The sequence below is a fragment of the Aquarana catesbeiana genome, linkage group LG04 (genome assembly GCF_042186555.1).
Source record: "Aquarana catesbeiana isolate 2022-GZ linkage group LG04, ASM4218655v1, whole genome shotgun sequence".
Lineage (NCBI taxonomy): Eukaryota > Metazoa > Chordata > Amphibia > Anura > Ranidae > Aquarana > Aquarana catesbeiana.
Window position 1 is genome coordinate 453,678,867 of NC_133327.1, and position 19,630 is coordinate 453,698,496.

The 19,630-nt window shown below is 44.8% G+C and overlaps 1 protein-coding gene across 1 annotated transcript in view; it reads left to right on the forward strand.

Annotated features, from left to right (window-relative positions):
• The window catches only part of DMBT1 (deleted in malignant brain tumors 1), a 165,362-nt gene that overhangs the window by 43,164 nt on the left and 102,568 nt on the right, over positions 1 to 19,630 (forward strand). The window contains exons 8-9 of the mRNA XM_073627487.1: positions 5,600 to 5,811; positions 14,272 to 14,292. Of these exons, the coding sequence (XP_073483588.1) occupies positions 5,600 to 5,811; positions 14,272 to 14,292 (233 nt within the window). The remainder of the gene's footprint in view (positions 1 to 5,599; positions 5,812 to 14,271; positions 14,293 to 19,630) is intronic.

Genomic DNA, 19,630 nt, shown 5'->3' on the forward strand with positions numbered 1-19,630 from the left:
ATGGGGCACAGGTCACGCTGCATGGGGCACAGGTCACGCTGCATTGGGCACAGGTCACGCTGCATTGGGCACAGGTCACGCTGCATTGGGCACAGGTCACGCTGCATTGAGCACAGGTCACGCTGTATGGGGCACAGGTCACGCTGTATGGGGCACAGGTCACGCTGTATGGGGCACAGGTCACGCTGCATTGGGCACAGGTCATGCTGCATGGGGCACAGGTCACGCTGTATGGGGCACAGGTCACGCTGTATGGGGCACAGGTCACGCTGCATGGGGCACAGGTCACGCTGCATGGGGCACAGGTCACGCTGCATGGGGCACAGGTCACGCTGCATGGGGCACAGGTCACGCTGTATGGGGCACAGGTCACGCTGTATGGGGCACAGGTCCCGCTGTATGGGGCACAGGTCCCGCTGTATGGGGCACAGGTCCCGCTGTATGGGGCACAGGTCATGCTGCATTGGGCACAGGTCACGCTATATGTGGCACAGGTCAAGCTGCATTGACACTAGGGCAGCTGTGGGGGGGCTGTTTGCAGGGGGGCCCCATACAACATTTTGCTATGGGGCCCTGCTATTTCTAGTTACGCCCCTGTCTGCGCCCACAAAGATTAACTGTGAGGACTTACAGTGTTGTGGCACCAGCACCACCACCAAAGGCCCAATTTTTCAGCCCCTGTTCAACAGGGGCATGTAATTACACTTCTTGATTGAATATTTCACAGCAGGGCCTGTTTCTGCACCCACCAAGATTAACTGTGAGAACTTACAGTGTTGTGGCACCAGCACCACCACAGGCCCAATTTTTCAGCCCCTGTTCAACAGGGGCATATAATTACAATTCTTGATCTAATATTTCACAGCAGGGCCCGTTCCAACGCCCACCAAGAGTAACTGTGAGGACTTACAGTGTTGTGGCACCAGCACCACCACCACCATCACCAAATGCCCAATTTTTCTGGCCCTGTCCAACAGGGGCATGTAATTACAATTCTTGATCTAATATTTCACAGCAGGGCCCTGTGAGGGCTTACAGTGTTGAGGCCACAGCAACACCTAAGGCCCAAATTTCTGCTGAATATATAGGGCAGGCCCCTACTTTCAAACATCCAACTTACAAACGACTCCTACTTGCAAACAGAAGGAGACAAGAGGAAGTGAGATGAAATCTACCCCATAGGAAGGGAAATTCTCTCCTGTAAGAGTTAATATGGGAAAAACTTTTCTCCTTTCCACTGATGCTTTATCTCCAATCCTTGTTTCACTAAAAAACCCAAATTTTCAAAAAACATTTGTCATTGAGACAAAAAGTGAGGTGAAATCTTCTGAAGAGGAGCACAGACAGCAAAACAAATGTCACAGGGGTGATAACCCTTCCCTAGGTTTTCCAAAAAGCTTAAAAACAGATTTTTTGGCTGGAGCTACACTTTAAAAATGTACCAGTTCAAAATTACAAACAGATTCTACTTAACAACAAACCTACAGTCCCTGTCTTGTTTGTACCGCCTGTATACTGCTGTTCAGAGTATATAGGGCCTGGGGGCCCCACGCCTTTCCTTTTTGTAATTTGGGTGCGGGGTTCCCCTTAATATCCATACAGGACCCGAAGGGCTTGGTAATGGACTGGAGGGTGCCCATGCCGTTTGTCTCACTGATTTTCATCCATATTGCCAGGACCTGACATTACATTAAAGCCGCAAGCAGTTTTAAATGACTTTTTTCCTTTAAAAATGTAATTTTGTGCAGGGACTGTTCTAAGCACGGGTTACATGTGCCACTTTACAGGTATACTATAGACACCCCCCAGGTATGATATTTAAAGGAATATTTCACTTTTTTTTTTTTTTTACTTTAAGCATCGTTAAAATCACTGCTCCCGAAAAAACAGTCATTTTCTAAAAGTTTTTTTTGCATTGATACATGTCCCCTGGGGCAGGACCTGGGTCCCCAAACCTTTTTTTTAGGACAATACCATGAAAATTAGCCTTTAAAATGAGCACTTTTGATTTCGAACGTTCGAGTCCCATAGAGACGTCAATGGGGTTCTAACGTTCGTGCGAATTTTCGGTCCGTTCACAGGTTCTGGTGCGAACCGAACCGGGGGGTGTTCGGCTCATCCCTACTCAGTATCATCATCAGAGCCTTCTAAACACTGGGCATCCTCCTGGAGCATGTACCCAACACTGTGGTCAAAACCCAACACTGTGGTCAAACAGTTCGAGGGACTCCTCAGGAGGACATGGTGGGGCTAGAGAAGGAGTCACTGATGCCATTGAGCCGAGGGAAGAGGCCGCGTTGGCAGCTGCTTTGCCAGACAAAGTACCCTGAGCATGGGTGAGAGAGGATGAGGAGGATGAGGACGGCTTGGTCATCCACTCGACCAAGTCTTCCGCATGTTGCGGCTCAACACGGCCAGCTGCCAAAAAAAAGGCCAAGCATGTCCCACGGCCACGTGCTGCACCGTCTCCTCGACCAGCACTGTTACCTCTAGACACAGAGCCTGCTTGCCCTCTTTTATTGGCTTGTGACTGTCTGCCTCTCCTTGTTGGCCTTCCAGACATACTAATGGCCTGTAGCTGCACTAAGCTGGGATATATATATATATATATATATATATATATATATATATACACATACTGATACTGCAGCTAGCAAAATCCACTGCCTGCCTGTAGTATGAGAACACCACCAACCTTCTACAGGTAGCTACTACACTACACTGCACTACACAAGGGTGTAAATAATTTAGCTGCCTGCGGTAGTGATAGGATCAGGAAAACACCACCAACCTTCTACAGGTAGCTTTAGCTGAACACTGTGCAGAGGTTGCACTACACTAACGTGTTTATAATTTAGCTGCCTGCGGTAGTGATATTATCAGGAAAACACCACCAACCTTCTACAGGTAGCTTTAGCTGAACACTGTGCAGAGGTCGCACTACACTAACGTGTAAATAATTTAGCTGCCTGCGGTAGTCATAGAATGAGGAAAACACCACCAACCTTCTACAGGTAGCTTTAGCTGAACACTGTGCGGAGGTCGCACTACACTAACGTGTAAATAATTTAGCTGCTTGCGGTAGTGATAGGATCAGGAAAACACCACCAACCTTCTACAGGTAGCTTTAGCTGAACACTGTGCAGAGGTCGCACTACACTAACGTGTAAATAATTTAGCTGCCTGCGGTAGTCATAGAATGAGGAAAACACCACCAACCTTCTACAGGTAGCTTTAGCTGAACACTGTGCGGAGGTCGCACTACAGGGTGGCTTTGGCCAATTACAGCTCTCTCTACAGACGGCGCTGTGATTGGCCAAGCATGCGGGTCATAGTGCATGCTTGGCTAATCATCAGCCAGCAATGCACTGCGATGCCGCAGTGAATTATGGGCTGTGACGCGCCACACGAATTTGGCGCGAATGGCCCATATTGTTCGCAATTCAGCAAACGATCGAACAGCCAATGTTCAAGTCGAACATTGGTTCGACTCGAACACGAAGCTCATCCCTAGTGTTGGATTACATTACTTTTAAAACCCCTTAAGCCTGGGTTCACACTGATGCGAATATACACCGGGTGTCAGTAACTTGGTAGGAGGCCGAGATGCTGGGAGGACTCCCCTTGCAGCCGAGCACAGCACACCACTGAAGGTGGAACAGCAGGTATGGTGCCCACAGAAGCACGGGTGCCGGGTTGCTGGAAACAGGCATGCTTGGAAGGTCCAGGAGACAGAGTCCAGTGGAATAACTGAATAGCGGAGACAGGAGCCAGGCCAGGGGTCATTCACAGAGAGACAGTCCAGGATCAGAATAACCTAGGATGAGACCTTCTAGTGTTGAGGAGCTGGACAGTTCATCCTTGAGGGATTCGGACAGCCCCAGCCGATACTGATAACTTAACGCTGACTCGTTCCAACCTGAGTCTGAGGACCAGGTACGGAATTCCACCGTGTAATCTTCCGCAGGGCGTTGACCCTGCCGTAAGGTATGCAGAGCAGCTTCAGCAGTGGCCACCTGCAGGGGGTCATCGTATAATTGGGCCATGGTTTTGAATAACTGGTCCACAGAGTTGATGAGAGGACTCTCCTGCTCCAATAAGCCATGAGCCCATACTTGGGGTTCATCGGTCAACAAAGAAATAATGAATCCCACCTTCACTGGTTCAGTGGAAAAAGTCTGTGGTTGCAGGGCCAAGTATAGGTAACAGGCGTTCTTAAAGGATCTGAATTTCTTCCGATCACCGGAGAAGCTTTCTGGTGTTGGTACTTGTGGTTCCGGAGGGGGCATTACCACAGTAGGAGTAACCTACCAGAGGGTTAGGTGAAGACGGCCCTTGATCTGTGGTGGTAGGTGTCGCAGACAGGTGCTGCAGGCAGTCCTCTAACTGAAAGTACCCTTCCTGGAGTTTTTGGATGACCTGAGTGAGGGCCGTAATCTGTAGACTTGCGGCTTCCAGCGGGGAGACACCTCCGTCGGCCTCTGACATGGCTGGTTTGTACTGTCAGTAACTTGGTAGGAGGCCGAGATGCTGGGAGAGCTCCCCTTGCGGCCGAGCGCAGCACACCGCTGAAGGTGGAACAGCAGGTTTGGTGCCCACAGAAGCACGGGTGCTGGGTTGCTGGAGACAGGCATGCTTGGAAGGTCCAGGAGAGAGAGTCCAGTGGAAAAACTGAATAGAGCCAGGAGCCAGGCCAGGGGTCATTCACAGAGAGACAATCCAGGATCAGAAAAACCTAAGATCAGCTGCGCCTTAGTACAGGGAGCAGGATAAGCAGAGTCCAATAGCCAGGCCAGGGTCAGATGCTGGGAGCAGGCAGGAGGAAGTCAGGTGAAAGCCAAAGGGTCAAGCCAGAGGATCAGGAAGATCAGGTCAAAACAAGCCGGGTCGGTACACAGGAGATCACATCAGCAGATAATCCAGGGCACAGGAACACAGGGGGAGCTGAAGAAAACCAGCAATTGCAGACACTAGCAGACTTCCTTATATAGGCCCATGTGACTTGCTGGTAGAGATACTGGTCCTAAAGTCGTTCTCCTGCCAGAGATGCTGGGTCCTGAAGTCCTTCTCCTGCCATAAGTGCTGGTAGAGATGCTGGGTCCTAGAGCCCTTCTCCTGCTGCTGATTCCCTGACACTGGGTTTGATGCATTTAAGAACACACAGATTTGCAGGTCATGTAAAAAGCATAGTATTCCATGGCTTTGGTTCACATCTATGCATTGCGAATTTGGTGCGAGGAAAAAAGGGTCCTGTGCATGTTGACTGCAAGTGCAATGAAAATTCCTATGGTGCAGTGCAAATTTTATCTTCATAGGCTTCAATTGAACTTGGAGTAAACTCGCAGCACACAGTTCACATCTCTGCGAATTGTTCACTGTCTGCCTCCTGAAATTTGTGGTAAAATTGCAGTAAATTCGCACCTGTCCACCTCAAAACGCAAGGCAAATTCGCACCTCACACAGCACAAAAAAAATGGATCAAATTCGAAGTACATCTTATCGAAGTAGTGTGAACCTAGGCTTAAGCAACAAAGCCCATGTGGTTTGTCTGTTCTGTAGGGCTATATACAGAATTTCTAACATTGTGTTTTGTTGTTAGACTAGAAACATCATCAAACTGTGTCTACGATTGGGTGAAGATATACGATGGGCCTCCTCGAAACTCTACGCTTTTGGCAATGCTTTGTTATCCTCCAAACATCACTTTGTACAGTTACCGCTCATCATCTAATATCATCAGCATTGAATTTAAAAGTGATAGCTCTGTTCAAAGGTCTGGATTCCATGCTGACTTTTCATCAGTTGTGGCAGGTAAAAGATTAAGTATTCAAATTTTGTGGAACACTTACCTATTAAGTTACTACATTATGCACCCTGTTTTAATATTTACCCTCCAATCATTCCAATGCAGGTGGACCAGGGTGCCTGAGTTTGTCACTTTTATGGCCATTCATTTTAATAGGCTACCCTATGCATGACAATTGCTCAAAAGAGAGCTGATCTTTTTGTGGGCTATTTTTAAAAAAATTGCATCACACTATAATACATGAAATATTAGCATGTCTTGTCATGCGATTCAGCACATATGCAGAGCCAGATACACACAGGTTACATACGCCATGATCGTTAGAGAATAATTCTAGCACTAGACCTCCTCTGTAACTCTAAACATGTAACCTGTAAAAAATTTTAAAGCGCCTCCTATGGAGATTTATAAGTACTGAAGTTTGGCGCCATTCCACAAGTGTGCGCAATTTTAAAGTGTGACATGTTAGGTATCTATTTACTTGGCGTAACATCATCTTTCACATTATACAAAAAATCAGGCTAAAGTTAGTGTTTTTTTTTATTCATGAAACTGTTTTTTACCCCCCAAAAAAAAGCATTTAAAAAAATTTCTGCGCAAATACCGTGTGTCACGGAACGTCCCACACTCCGCTTGAGTGCTTCCGTCATATACCACTTCCTCCCAGTCTGTATACAGATATCAGATATTCCAACCTCTCTGAGAAGAAAACAAGGCGACACTTGCTTCACTGCTAACATGGACTGTTTATATGAATCAAAGTTACAAGACTTTATATGCCGTTGGAACCTCCTCTAACAATACAACTGTAACTTAATTAACATGAGCTAATTATCTAATCCTTTATACAGCCTAGGTGACTGAGACATGATCTTTCGCCCAGACTTGTGGTCACCGAGCTTCATACAGTTAATTAACACAATAGCAGTCGTCCCGTCTCCTACATTGTATAGAGGACAATGTCATTAGCTCATTCAATTAACATAAACACAGGTTGATGACACCAGCATCTCCTCACAGGATGTGTCCCAACAGAATGAATCCCTTGAAAATCCAGGGCCCATAATCAAAAGGCAACAGGCTTGCATACAGTCCTCTCCAACAGCCTCTGTTCTGGCTAGGTCTGTGACACCGTGTGACATAAAAAGTTGCAATGACCACCATTTTATTCCATAGGGTGTTTGCTAAAACAATATATATAATATTTGGGTGTTCTGAGTAATTTTCTAGCAAAAAAAATGATTTTTACATGTAGGAGAGAAGTGGCAGAATTGGCCTGGGTGGCAAGGAGTTAATTACCATAAGTAAGTAATATACAAACAATTATTATATATTGTTTTTAAGGTAATTTACTATATTTTCAAAATCTGTACTCAAGCAGGTGGCTTAACAGACAAATTACTGAAGTTTGAAGTTATAACTTCCAACCAGTAATTTCACAGTAAATAGATAAATAATCGTTTTTTTTTTCTTCAAAAGCCAGTGGAGTGCAAAACACACCCAAAAACTTCCACCCGGTGCCAAAAAAAGTGCACACACATAAAGAGTGACACACAAAAACGTGCAAGGGGTGTTACACTGGTCCTCCACTAGGGAAGGACCTTACCCTGATCCCCAGGGGTGTTGGGCTCCAAACGGGGACTGAGGTACTTCACATGGGTCCATCTGGCCGAAACCAGACGGACCCCCGTTCTCTGGAAGGTCTGCTGAAACAGACCCACCCAAGTACTAGGTGGGACTCCCCCGAAGGGAGACCCCATGAGAGAGGGCGAACCAAGCCAGACTTTCAGAGTAGGCCCGAGGATCCACACCCTACTCATCACACTATGACAAACGTGCAACATCAACCAAAAGATACAAAAAAAGTGACAAACACGGGGTAAAAAAAAATAAAGTGGGGAGAAGGAAGTGGGAGAGAGTGAAAAGTTACCATTATTACCGTGTAATATAATGGCCGGCCCTCCGGTCAGGAATAAAAATTTCCCCTGGTCCTAGTCAAAAGGCTCGGCCCTAGAGGCAGGTGCGAAAAACGTGTTGTGTTGAAGTGACCATGGTGCCATAAATCAAGTACCTGAACACTGTGACTGTATGGCACCCCTGAACTGCCACTTCAGGGGCACATTCACCACTGGCTTTTCGTGCACCACCAACCCAGACCACAGCAGCCCCCACCCCAGCCAGGAAGGCTTGAAGTTCTGGCGCCTTTTTTCCAGGGCCCTCTCCTGAAAGCGAATATCAATCTGGTTACACAAGGTGATGACACCGTTCAGATCAGCAGGGAGGGATCTTCCTGCTAATTCATCCTTCACTCTATCAGAGAGGCCATATAAAAAGGTTGCAACTAGGGCCTCATTATTCCAGCTCAATTCAGCTGTGAGGATACGGAACTGAAGAGCATACTGTCCCACAGAAGCGGACTCTTGACGGAGACTTAAAGAGCTCTGGCCGCTGAGGAGACATGACCTGGTTCCTCGAAGAAATCAGACATGCTAGAAACCCCTGGATCATTCAGTTCCCACAGAGGAGCAGCCCAGGCTAACGCCTCGTCGGACAGGAGGGATATAATATAGGCTACCTTCGCCCAATTGGACAGGAAGTTTTGGGACTGGAGTTCAAAATGAATTGTGCACTGGCTACGGAACCCCTTGCAGGCCTTGAAGTCCCCAGAAAAACGACCCGGAGCTGGCAGTTGTAACGAATGTGTGGCTGCGACTGGTGCGATAGGTGCAGCAGCAGATAGCGGTTGAGGTTGTTGAACCGGGGATCCTAATGAGTCCTGAATCTGTTCAAAACGGGATGCCAAATCCTGAAGGAATCGCATCACCTGGATCTAATGTGATTCCTGGGTCTCAAGTCTGCAGACTAGGGATGAGCTTCGAGTTCGAGTCGAACTCATGTTCGACTCGAACATTGGCTGTTCGCAAGTTCGCCGAACAGTGAACAATTTGGGGTGTTCGCAGCAAATTCGAATGCCGCGGAACACCCTTTAAAAGTCTATGGGAGAAATCAAAAGTGCTAATTTTAAAGGATTATATGTATGGTATTGTCATAAAAAGTGTTTGGGGACCTGGGTCCTGCCCCAGGGGACATGGATCAATGCAAAAAAAAGTTTTAAAAACGGCCGTTTTTTTCGGGAGCAATGATTTTAATAATGCTTAAAGTGAAACAATAAAAGTGTAATATCCCTTTAAATTTCATAGCTGGGGGGTGTCTATAGTATGCCTGTAAAGGGGCGCATATTTCCCGTGTTTAGAACAGTCTGACAGCAAAATGACATTTCAAAGGAAAAAAAGTCATTTAAAACTACTCGCGGCTATTAATGCATTGCAGGTCCGACAATACACATAGAAGTTCATTGATAAAAACGGCATGGGAATTCCCCACAGGGGAACCCCAAACTAAAATTAAAAAAAAAAAATGACGTGGGGGGTCCCCCTAAATTCCATACCAGGCCCTTCAGGTCTGGTATGGATATTAAGGGGAACCCGGCCAAAACTTTTTTAAAAAAACGGCGTGGGGCCCCCTCAAAAATCCATACCAGACCCTTATCCGAGCACGCAACCTGACAGGCCGCAGGAAAAGAGGGGGGATGAGAGAGCGCCCCCCCTCCTGAACCGTACCAGGCCGCATGCCCCCAACATTGGGAGAGTGCTTTGGGGTAGCTCCCCAAAACACCTTGTCCCCATGTTGATGGGCCGGTGGTTGTGGGGGTTGTGGGGGTCTGCGGGCGGGGGGCTTATCGGAATCTTCTACGGGCCGCTCCGCATCCATGGCATGGAGGGAGGCTCCCGCTGTGTGACGCTTCTCCTCTTCTGACGGTTCCTAAATAATGGGGGCGGGGCCACCCGGTGACCCCTCCCCCCTCTGACACGGGACATGACAGGAATTCCCTGTGGCATTCCCCGTGACGTCACAGGAAAGTCCCGTCAAAACCCCACGCCGGGTCTGGTATGGAATTTAGGGGGACCCCCACGTCATTTTTTTTTTAAATTTTGACCAGGGTTCCCCTTAATATCCATACCAGACCTGAAGGGCCTGGTACGGAATTTAGGGGGACCCCCACGTCATTTTTTTTTTTTTAATTCTGGTTCGGGGTTCCCCTGTGGGGAATACCCATGCCGTTTTTATCAATGAACTTCTATGTGTATTGTTGGACCGGTAATGCATTAATAGCCGCAAGTAGTTTTAAATGACTTTTTTCCTTTGAAATGTCATTTTGCTGTCAGACTGTTCCAAACACGGGAAACATGCGCCCCTTTACAGGCATACTATAGACACCCCCCCAGCTACGAAATTTAAAGGGATATTACACTTTTATTGTTTCACTTTGAGCATTATTGGTTGTGGGGGTTGTGGGGGTCTGCGGGCGGGGGGCTTATCGGAATCTGGAAGCCCCCTTTAACAAGGGGACCCCCAGATCCCGGCCCTCCCAGCCCTCCCCCCTGTGTGAAACGGTAAGGGGGTACAAAAGTACCCCTACCATTTCACTAAAAAACTGTCAAAAATGTTAAAAATGACAAGAGACAGTTTTTGACAATTTCTTTATTTAAATGCTTCTTCTTTCTTCTTTCTTCCATCTTCCTTCATCTTCTTCTTCTTCTGGTTCTTCTGGTTCTTCTGGTTCTTCCTCCGGTGTTCTCGTCCAGCATCTCCTCCGTGGCGTCTTCTTCCCTTCTCCTCGGGCCGCTCCACATCCATGGCATGAAGGGAGGCTCCCACTCTTCTCTTCATCTTCTTCTCTTCTTCATCTTCTTCTCTTCTTCATCTTCTTCTCGTTTTCATCTTCTCCATCCTCACCACCTCTAGTGGTGAGGATGGACTGTGCTGCAGTCTGGCTCCAGGTCGCGGCCCCTAGGGACTCACAGCTCACAGTAGACTACAGGAGAAGGAAGCAGCAGGCTGGAACAACAAGGATAGTAAAGGGATAAGGCAGAGGTCAGGGCGACTAGCAGACAGAAACAACAGAGTACACACCAGAGGTTCAGGGTCACAGGCAAACAGAGATAGTCAGGGACACGCCAAAAGGTCAGGGTCACGAGCAGACAGGAATAGTCGAGAACACACCAAGGTCGGTAACAGAGACAAACGAAGAGTACACGGCAAACAGGAAGCCAAACACACAATGAATACACAATGGTTGATCAGCACCGCTGGCTTGCAGTGCACAGGTTAATATAGGGTTCCCTGATAGGGCCTGGGGTGGAGCCATGCTTAGAGGAGAGGTTATAAAAACAGCCAGGTGAGAGTGGCTGGCCTCTTAGTCTTAACACATGAGGAGAGGTAAGCAGACAGAGAAAGATTACTGCATAACCATGACAAGAGGTACTGTGAGCTCAACCTCTCAGTCTGCTGCAAACAGTGTGTGTCAGCTTGTATTTAAAGTGGTCACTCTGTATTTAGTTTCTGACAGGCTGCTCAAGAAGCCTCCATAGAGGTGGTAGGATCCCCAAATTTTTACCAGTGGTGGGATAGCATACCCCCAAATTTGGGGTCTCTATGACCCCAGGTCGCCGAGCTACGACCCTTGAAGCTCTTTTTTTTAATGTTCATGGCAGGTAAGGCCCTGCCTCACCTGCCTCCCCTGGCTGCACATCCCTGGTCTGTATATCCACTTCAGCTCCAGGCCATTTCTAGCACTTTTTGTTTACATGTATCAATCAGTATTTTTTGTTAGAAAATGTCTTAGAACCCCCTAACATTATATAGTTTTGGGGAAAAAACACACTTTTTTCAATTGTAAGGCAAAAAAACACAATACTGTACATAACCCAATTTCGTTTTGTAAAATTTAAAAGATGATGTTACGCCGAATAATTACATACCAAATATCTCATGCTTTAAAATTGCGCACACCCATGCATCGGAGCATAACGAAGTAACTAACCCTTATAAGTAGCATAACCATTTTACTAACCATAGGCAATGCTTTAAAAGCCTTTACAGGTTACTACTTTAGATTTACAGAGGTCTAGTGCTAGAATTACTGCCCATGATCTGATGTTTGTGGTGATACCTTACATGTGTGGGATGATTGCTGTTTGCGCGCGTGCAGGACCGGCGCATGCATTAGCCTTTGCCCATGAGCACGGGGGGACGGGGGCACTTTTATTGATTTTTTTTTTTATAATTTTTTTTTATAACTTTTATTACTGTCACAAGGAATGTAAACATCCCTTGTGACAGCAATAGGCAGGTGACCGGTACTCTTTAAGGAGCGATCTGGGGACCCCAAATCACTTCTCTACACTTAAAAGCGTTTGAAACACCAAGATTGGCATTTCCGAATCCTTTTATTTACGGTATTTAAAAAATGGCACTGATGACACGTGAATTGGATGTGATGTCAGTTCATCGCTTCTGGGTTACTGCTATGGAGACCTGATCAAACCCGATCCTGGCTTTGTTCGGGTGTCCAGCCAGTGGACATGTCGGCTGGTTGCTTGGGTCTTCCGGTGTGAGGGGAGAGCCCAAGCAAACTGCAGGAGGTGGAGCTTCCCCTCCTGCGGCTTGTAACAGCAACCGAGTGGCCGTTCCGATTGCTCTTACAAACAAGCTGATCGCCAGCTCTAAAAAACGGTACCAGGATGATGCCTGCAGCTGATGCAGGCATCATATGGGTACAACCACTTGAGGTTAAGCGACTTACCATTCGGCAAGTGGATATACAATTATATCTGTAAAAAATTACAACAGCAGTGTTAAATAAACATCACATAAAGATTACTAACCATTCTGTTTATACTTTGTCAATCATTGATATCAAATAATTAAATATTAAATTTAACACAGATATTTTCCAGCAATGCAATAGAAAACTTGCCCCTGTTAGCTCATGTCACCTTCCCCCCAACATGCCTCCTTGGTCTGTGGTTAAAAAAGATATCTGCAAAAGGATCAACGAAGTGTAAACAGAATTGTTAGTGATCTAGTCATGTACAGTATATTTCACAAAAAATGCTGTTGACATTTTTTACAGATAAACTGATATATGGGAATGTACCATAAAGAATATGTAAATCCTTAGCTTGTAAAACAACCCATTCAGTTTAAATTAGAAATGAAAGGCAAAAAATGTGGGTATAGATATAAAAAAAATATAAATACCTTTTTTCCTTTATTTTTTAAGTGACCACATACCTTCTGTTCTCAGCTGCATAAGGAACTCGGAGTGCTAGGGGAGGAGAAACAGCAGCACACTGGTCTAGTCAGTGAATGGCTATGCGGGGTGGGGGTGTGTCAACACAAACCCGATCATTGGATTAGCTCACAACAAGCACAGCCAGAAAAACTGACCACACTGTGCTCTCATGCCTAGTGTTGTCATTTTGTAATAGGAAAGCAGAAGGACTGGCAGGATCACCGGGTATTTCTGCCAAAGGGAGCAATACAAAAAGAACATAGAAGTACATGGTAGGCCCAACAGACATATCAGAAATATGAAATACTGGGGTAACATATTTTTTAATTTAATCGAAGAACAATAATCCACTTGTTAAAGGCTAAGTTCACCTTTGTAACATGTTACAGGACATGTTACACCAGTATGTAGGGTGTAACATGTAACATATTACAGTCTCCCTCACCTCCTGATCCCTTTCCCAATGACAGAAAGCAGGGGATCCTCTCCCCACACCTGCTGTCACAATTTAAAAACAGCGCGGCTGTGCAGAGCTCGGCCCACACAGCTACGTCATTCATTTACAGTGATCTCAGAATGAATGAAGTACAATTCCTGTCTGCCACTACAGCAGATGGCTTGTAGTTTTCAATGAAGTGTGATGGGCTTGTGAGTATTCTCGTAGTTCATTGACACTTTCTATAGATTTCAAACAGAATGCTGATACCTCTGCATGGGCAGAAAGCTGTAGTTAGTGTCTTCAGGAGCCTGACATTGCACCTGCAGTCTGTTGATCTGTGTAATACTCTGCAGGCTCCAGAAAAAAAAAAAAAAAAACTTGCAAAAAATGTACATTTATTATTACCTTCTTAAGGTGAACTTATCCTTTAAGCAACAATTCCTCTTTTCTTGATGAAGCATCCTATAGCTGTAAAATGCATAAACCTGAGTGTTGTGTGGATATATATTATGTGTCTAAGCTACAATAAGGATCCTGTTAGCTCGAGTATGTTCAGTTCCATATAGCTCTATAAGATACAACATTTCTTTCACATCACTTATATGGGTTTTACTCTTATTTACTAACATTATATACTGTATTTTATATTTTCTTGTATGGTGCCTTTTGAGTCCCACGATTTGTTTGTTCCTCTACGTACAGCAGTGTAAGAAAAAGCTAAATTTAACCCAAAGTATTCACATATGAGCAAAACTAGTATAACAATTTTATGATAGGCAGTTGAAATTATATATTTTTTGTAAACAATATTAAATATATTTCTGATTATTTACTGACAGTGTATGGCACCTCCAGATGTAACTATTTTTTCTCTTTTAATATATGCAGGTTACACAACAGCACCTCCAGGTAATAATAATTCAAATATACATAAACGTCATCCATAAATTTGTAATTTTAGACATTAATGCCAATATATATGGTTTTTAGACTCCTCTCTAGGTGAGTTTTTTAGGATTTTAAAAGTTAGATAAAAAATGTTTTTCCTTCATTAAAATCCATATTTTTAAATTTGGAATTCACTGTGCATTTTTGTGCCCCAATGCAGGTCATGTCAATAGTGTTTTGTGGTATGAGACTAACTACTTTAAATATATTTTAAAGCCTAATCTAAACTTAGTTTTGCACAGAAGGGTTGGGATCTCTATCATTCTTTTATTGGTGTCTGTGTACCTTTTGGAGACATTTATCACCTCCATTTTTCATTGTTACGTAGTCCATCTAGAAAAAAAACAAATAGAAAACCTCTATATACACAATTCCATACCCACAGTTGATCCAGAAGAAGGCAAAGAAGCCCTATGAAGCATGATCCAATTTGCTCCAGCCGGCAGTGATTTCCTCTGATGATTGTTGTAACCAAGACAGAAAGAAAAAAGGAGATCCAGATTATTATATCTATCACTGGAACAGCAGATAAAGGGAAATCAACTTGTGGGGAAACCTGTTCTGGTGACAGCTAAGGGATTTCCCCTCACAGACAGAAAGTGAAGGGAAATCTTCTCAATTGAACACAGACTGTAAAAAAAAATATCCAGTGTCAGGTTGTGTTGAACATATGAACTGTTTTCAGCCAAAATGTATTGTGCTGTCTCTTTAAATCATAAATACAACAGATTTACATAAAGTCTTAGATATTGAGTAAAAATCTGTGAAAACATAACACTGACAAGGTGCTCCTGAAATGACATGTGGGTGTTCTATATGCACGATATACTGTAATAAGACCTCAAAGGGCTGACTAGCAGTGATATCACAAGCCCAAAAACACAGAGGACATTGTAAATGAAAGTTCAAAAGTTGAGGACTACATGGTAGAGAAGGCTTTTGAAACAAATTTATGGATAAGGGCTACCCTAGGGCGCTAATATCAGAGGCATATTCAAATTTTTTGAATACCCCCTCCCCAGATAAAACATTCAAAAGATCCAAGCCAATTGAATCTAATGTCACAGGGTTCATTACAATATTTAATGGTGACTACCGTGGCATTGAAAAGGTGTTTCGAAAACACTAGCACATTTTGAAAATGGACCCTAAATTGACATTTACCATTTCATTACTTTCAGGAGAGCGCGCACTCTAAAGAACATTTTTTGCGCCTAGTAAGGTGACACGTGACATTGAGGTCAAACAGGCATTTTCAGGTGTGGTAAGTGAGGATGCTTCACTTGCAAGTTTATTGTGCGAGGTCAGACAACATTTAGAGATAGGGCCGACCACATCTATGAGATAAGACAGTTTATCACTTGTTCTACAGACCATGTAATTTATGCACTACGCTGCTCATGCGATCTGCACCATAGGCCCACTTCACAATAGGATCATTGAACATGGTAAGTTCATTGAGGAACGCTCAGACAAGTACAGTATCGACTGCCACTTCACGCAGTGTCATGGCGGGGACATGGGTCTTCCCTCTTCCCTTTCCTTACTCCTAATGAGAAGTTTTCACTATTGTGCAAACGTGAGATCTTTTGGATCCACAATTTAGATACTTTGACTCCCAATGGCCTTAATGAGGATCCAGAGATTCAAAGTGTAATTTAGTGGCTAAATATGTTGATCTTGTTATAGACCATACTGGTCTGCGATACAGTATATTGAAATGATCTGCCTGTTGTTTCCCTACTTTTCCCTCTTTTTCTATTATGTTTTTATATTCATACAATATTAGTGTGTTATTCGGTATATCAATTATTTACATATACGTTAGAGTGCAGCAGCGAGCTGCCAATTTTATTCTACAGCATATATTTTATAAAGGTCTATTAAGTGTTATTGTTGCATTCCCCAGCAGTAGTTGATCAGACCATCCTTGGGCTGAGGGATATGCTGGGTTAACTGTTAATTGATGGATGTCAATGCACAGATATAAACATTGACTTGCTTGTTGCCTGTCAGACAGACAAAGGGGAGTACCCTGAAACATGTTATCCTGGTGTGTCCCAGCCTGAGTGTCCACCACCACAGAATTCCTGGTTCCAGCTACTTCCGGTGACGTGGATCCACCCACCTCCTTGCCGTGACCAGCAGGAGTGTTCCACAAGGATCCAACGGTCCACGCGGTTCCCATCGGTAACCCGGTTCCCAAGGTTTTCTGCTTGCCTGTGGTATGGGATTGGTCATCACCTGGTAGCCATTGTACATCTAATTTGTTTTTTAACCATGTGGGGAATAAACATAGACTTTCAATGGATACTATATCCTCTGTTTCTGGGCTCTTGATATCACTGTTAGTCAATCCTTTGAGGTCTTATCATATCATGCATATATGACACCCACATGTCATTTCAGGAGCACTTTGTCAGTGTTATGTTTTCAAGTGTTTCTCGCCACTATCCCAGTGGTCACTCTGAGGCAGCCCTTCTAAATGACTATTGATATTTGGATCACTCATGGCGGTGGACTTTTAATCGAGGTGGATTCAGTCTAGCGCCTTACGCTGTTATTTGGATTGAGTAAAAATCTAATGCCCTGATTATCAGTGCTGACAAGCCCGTTATCGGCTCTTTTTGTCTCCCCTGTCAACGTGAGGAAAGAGAAGCCAATAACCGGCTTGTATTTACTTTTGTGATCAGCTGTCATTAAAGTGGTTGTATACCCTTACAGCACACTTTTTACTACAGGTAAGCTTATAATAAGGCTTACTTGTAGCTATCCTGGATATCTCCAAAACCTGAACGGTTTAGGAGATATCTGCTGTATTTGCATGTGCCGGCGTCATTGTACGTACCCACACGTACGTGCCATTAGACTGTGCCATTACCGGCGGCTCCCGTGAGAATGTGCGGGAGCAACGTCATCGTGGCTCCGGACAATCACAGTGCCAGAGCCGCGATACTTGGAAGTAAATCCGGGTTACCCGGAATAAATGTCGCCGGTCGGAGTGGTAAACGAGGACCGCTGCTGGGGCTTCGATCTAAGGTAAGTAATACATAATGAGCTAGTATGCTTTGCATACTAGCTCATTATGCCTTTGTCTTGCAGGGTTTTTTTTTTAATTGGCTTTACAACCACTTTAAACACAGCTGATCACATGGTAAAGGGCCACTGTGATTGGCCCTTTACCCTGATCTGTGATCAGCTAAGTCTGAAGCGCGATCACGGGAGGACATCTATGTACAGCCTCCCGGCAAATTATGCCCGCACTGTAGCCATCTTTCTCACTATAGCATGGGCAGGTGGGGGTTAAAGAGACGGCGCAACATGTTTTTGCTGACATCTGTTTAATATTTTTGTGTCCAAATTAATAGTGAGTGTGGCTGTCTCATAGTATTTTTTTTGAGAGTTTGAGCACAGTATTTTGGTTTACAAAATCACATGAGCTCTTTTACCTGCCAAACTACTTATGCTTTTGTTCAGTTTGCCTTGTAATTTAGTTATTCTGATGGTGCAGCTCAGTTGTGAACATGTGAGGATGTTCACAATTGAGGGGGTCATCACTGTATTTTCTCTTCCTGTAAGTAGGCTCACGCTAAAACTCCTTTCACATTGAGGTGCTTTTCAGGCATTTAAGCACTAGAAGTAGCGCCTGTGGAGGTCCTCTCAAGCCATCCCAGTGTGAAAGCCCGAGTGCTTTCACACTGGAGCAGTGTGCTTGCAGGACGGGAAAAAAAGCACTGCAAGCAGCATCTTTGGGGCTGTGCGGGAGCAGTGTTTGCACTACTCCTCCAAAGCCCCTGCCCATTTAAATGAATGGGCAGTGCTGCTGAAGCACCTGCAAAGAGTTTTGGCAGCACCACAACAAGGGCACTATTAACCCTTTTCTCTTCTGCTAGCGGGGGTTAAAAGTGCCCCGCTAGTGGCCGAAAAGTGTCGTTATAACAGCGGTAAAGCACTGCTAAAACTAGCGGCGCTTAACCACTAACGCCCACTCCACCCCAGTGTGAAAGGGGTCTAACACTAAACACTACAGCCCAGTACACACTGTAATGCCCTGTACACACGGTCGGACTTTCCGATGGAAAATGTGCGATTGGAGCATGTTGTCGGAAATTCCAACCGTGTGTAGGCTCCATCGGACTTTTTCCATCAAAATTTCTGACACACAAACTTTGAGAGCTGTATCTAAAATTTTCCAACAACACAAACCGTTTGCGTAAATTCTGATCGTGTGTAGACAATTCCCACTCACAAAGTGCCACGCATGCTCAGAATCAAGCTGAAGAGCAGCACTGGCTATTGAACTTCATTTTTTTCGGCTCCTTGTACGCGTTGTATGTCACCGCGTTCTTGACGTTCAGAATTTCCAACCAACTTTGTGTAACCGTGTGTATGCAAGACAAGTTTGAGCCAACATTTATCGGAAAAAATCAAATGGATTTTGTTGTCGAAATGTCTGATCGTGTGTACAGGGCATAAGAAAATTGGGTGAACAATGATCCGGTATTCCTCGATAGGGATGAGCTTCGAGTTCGAGTCGAACTCATGTTCGACTCGAACATCGGCTGTTCGCAAGTTCGCCGAACAGCGAACAATTTGGGGTGTTTGCGGCAAATTCGAATGCCATGGAACACCCTTTAAAAGTCTATGGGAGAAATCAAAAGTGCTAATTTTAAAGGCTTATATGCATGGTATTGTCATAAAAAGTGTTTGGGGACCTGGGTCCTGCCCCAGGGGACATGTATCAATGCAAAAAAAAGTTTTCAAAATGTCCGTTTTTTTCGGGAGCAGTGATTTTAATAATGCTTAAAGTGAAACTATAAAAGTGTAATATCCCTTTAAATTTCGTAGCTGGTGGGTGTCTATAGTATGCCTGTAAAGGGGCGCATGTTTCCCGTGTTTAGAACAATCTGACAGCAAAATGACATTTCAAAGGAAAAAAAGTCATTTAAAACTACTCGCGGCTATTAATGCATTGCCGGTCCGACAATACACATAGAAGTTCATTGTTAAAAACGGCATGGGAATTCCCCAAAGGGGAACCCCGAACCAAAATTAAAAAAAAAAATGACGTCGGGGGTCCCCCTAAATTCCATACCAGGCCCTTCAGGTCTGGTATGGATATTAAGGGGAACCCCGCGCCAAAATAAAAAAAAAAACGCGTGGGGTCCCCCCAAAAATCCATAACAGACCCTTATCCGAGCACACAACCTGGCAGGCTGCACGAAAAGAGGGTTGGACGAGAGAGCGCCCCCCCTCCTGAACCGTACCAGGCCACATGCCCTCAACATTGGGAGGGTGC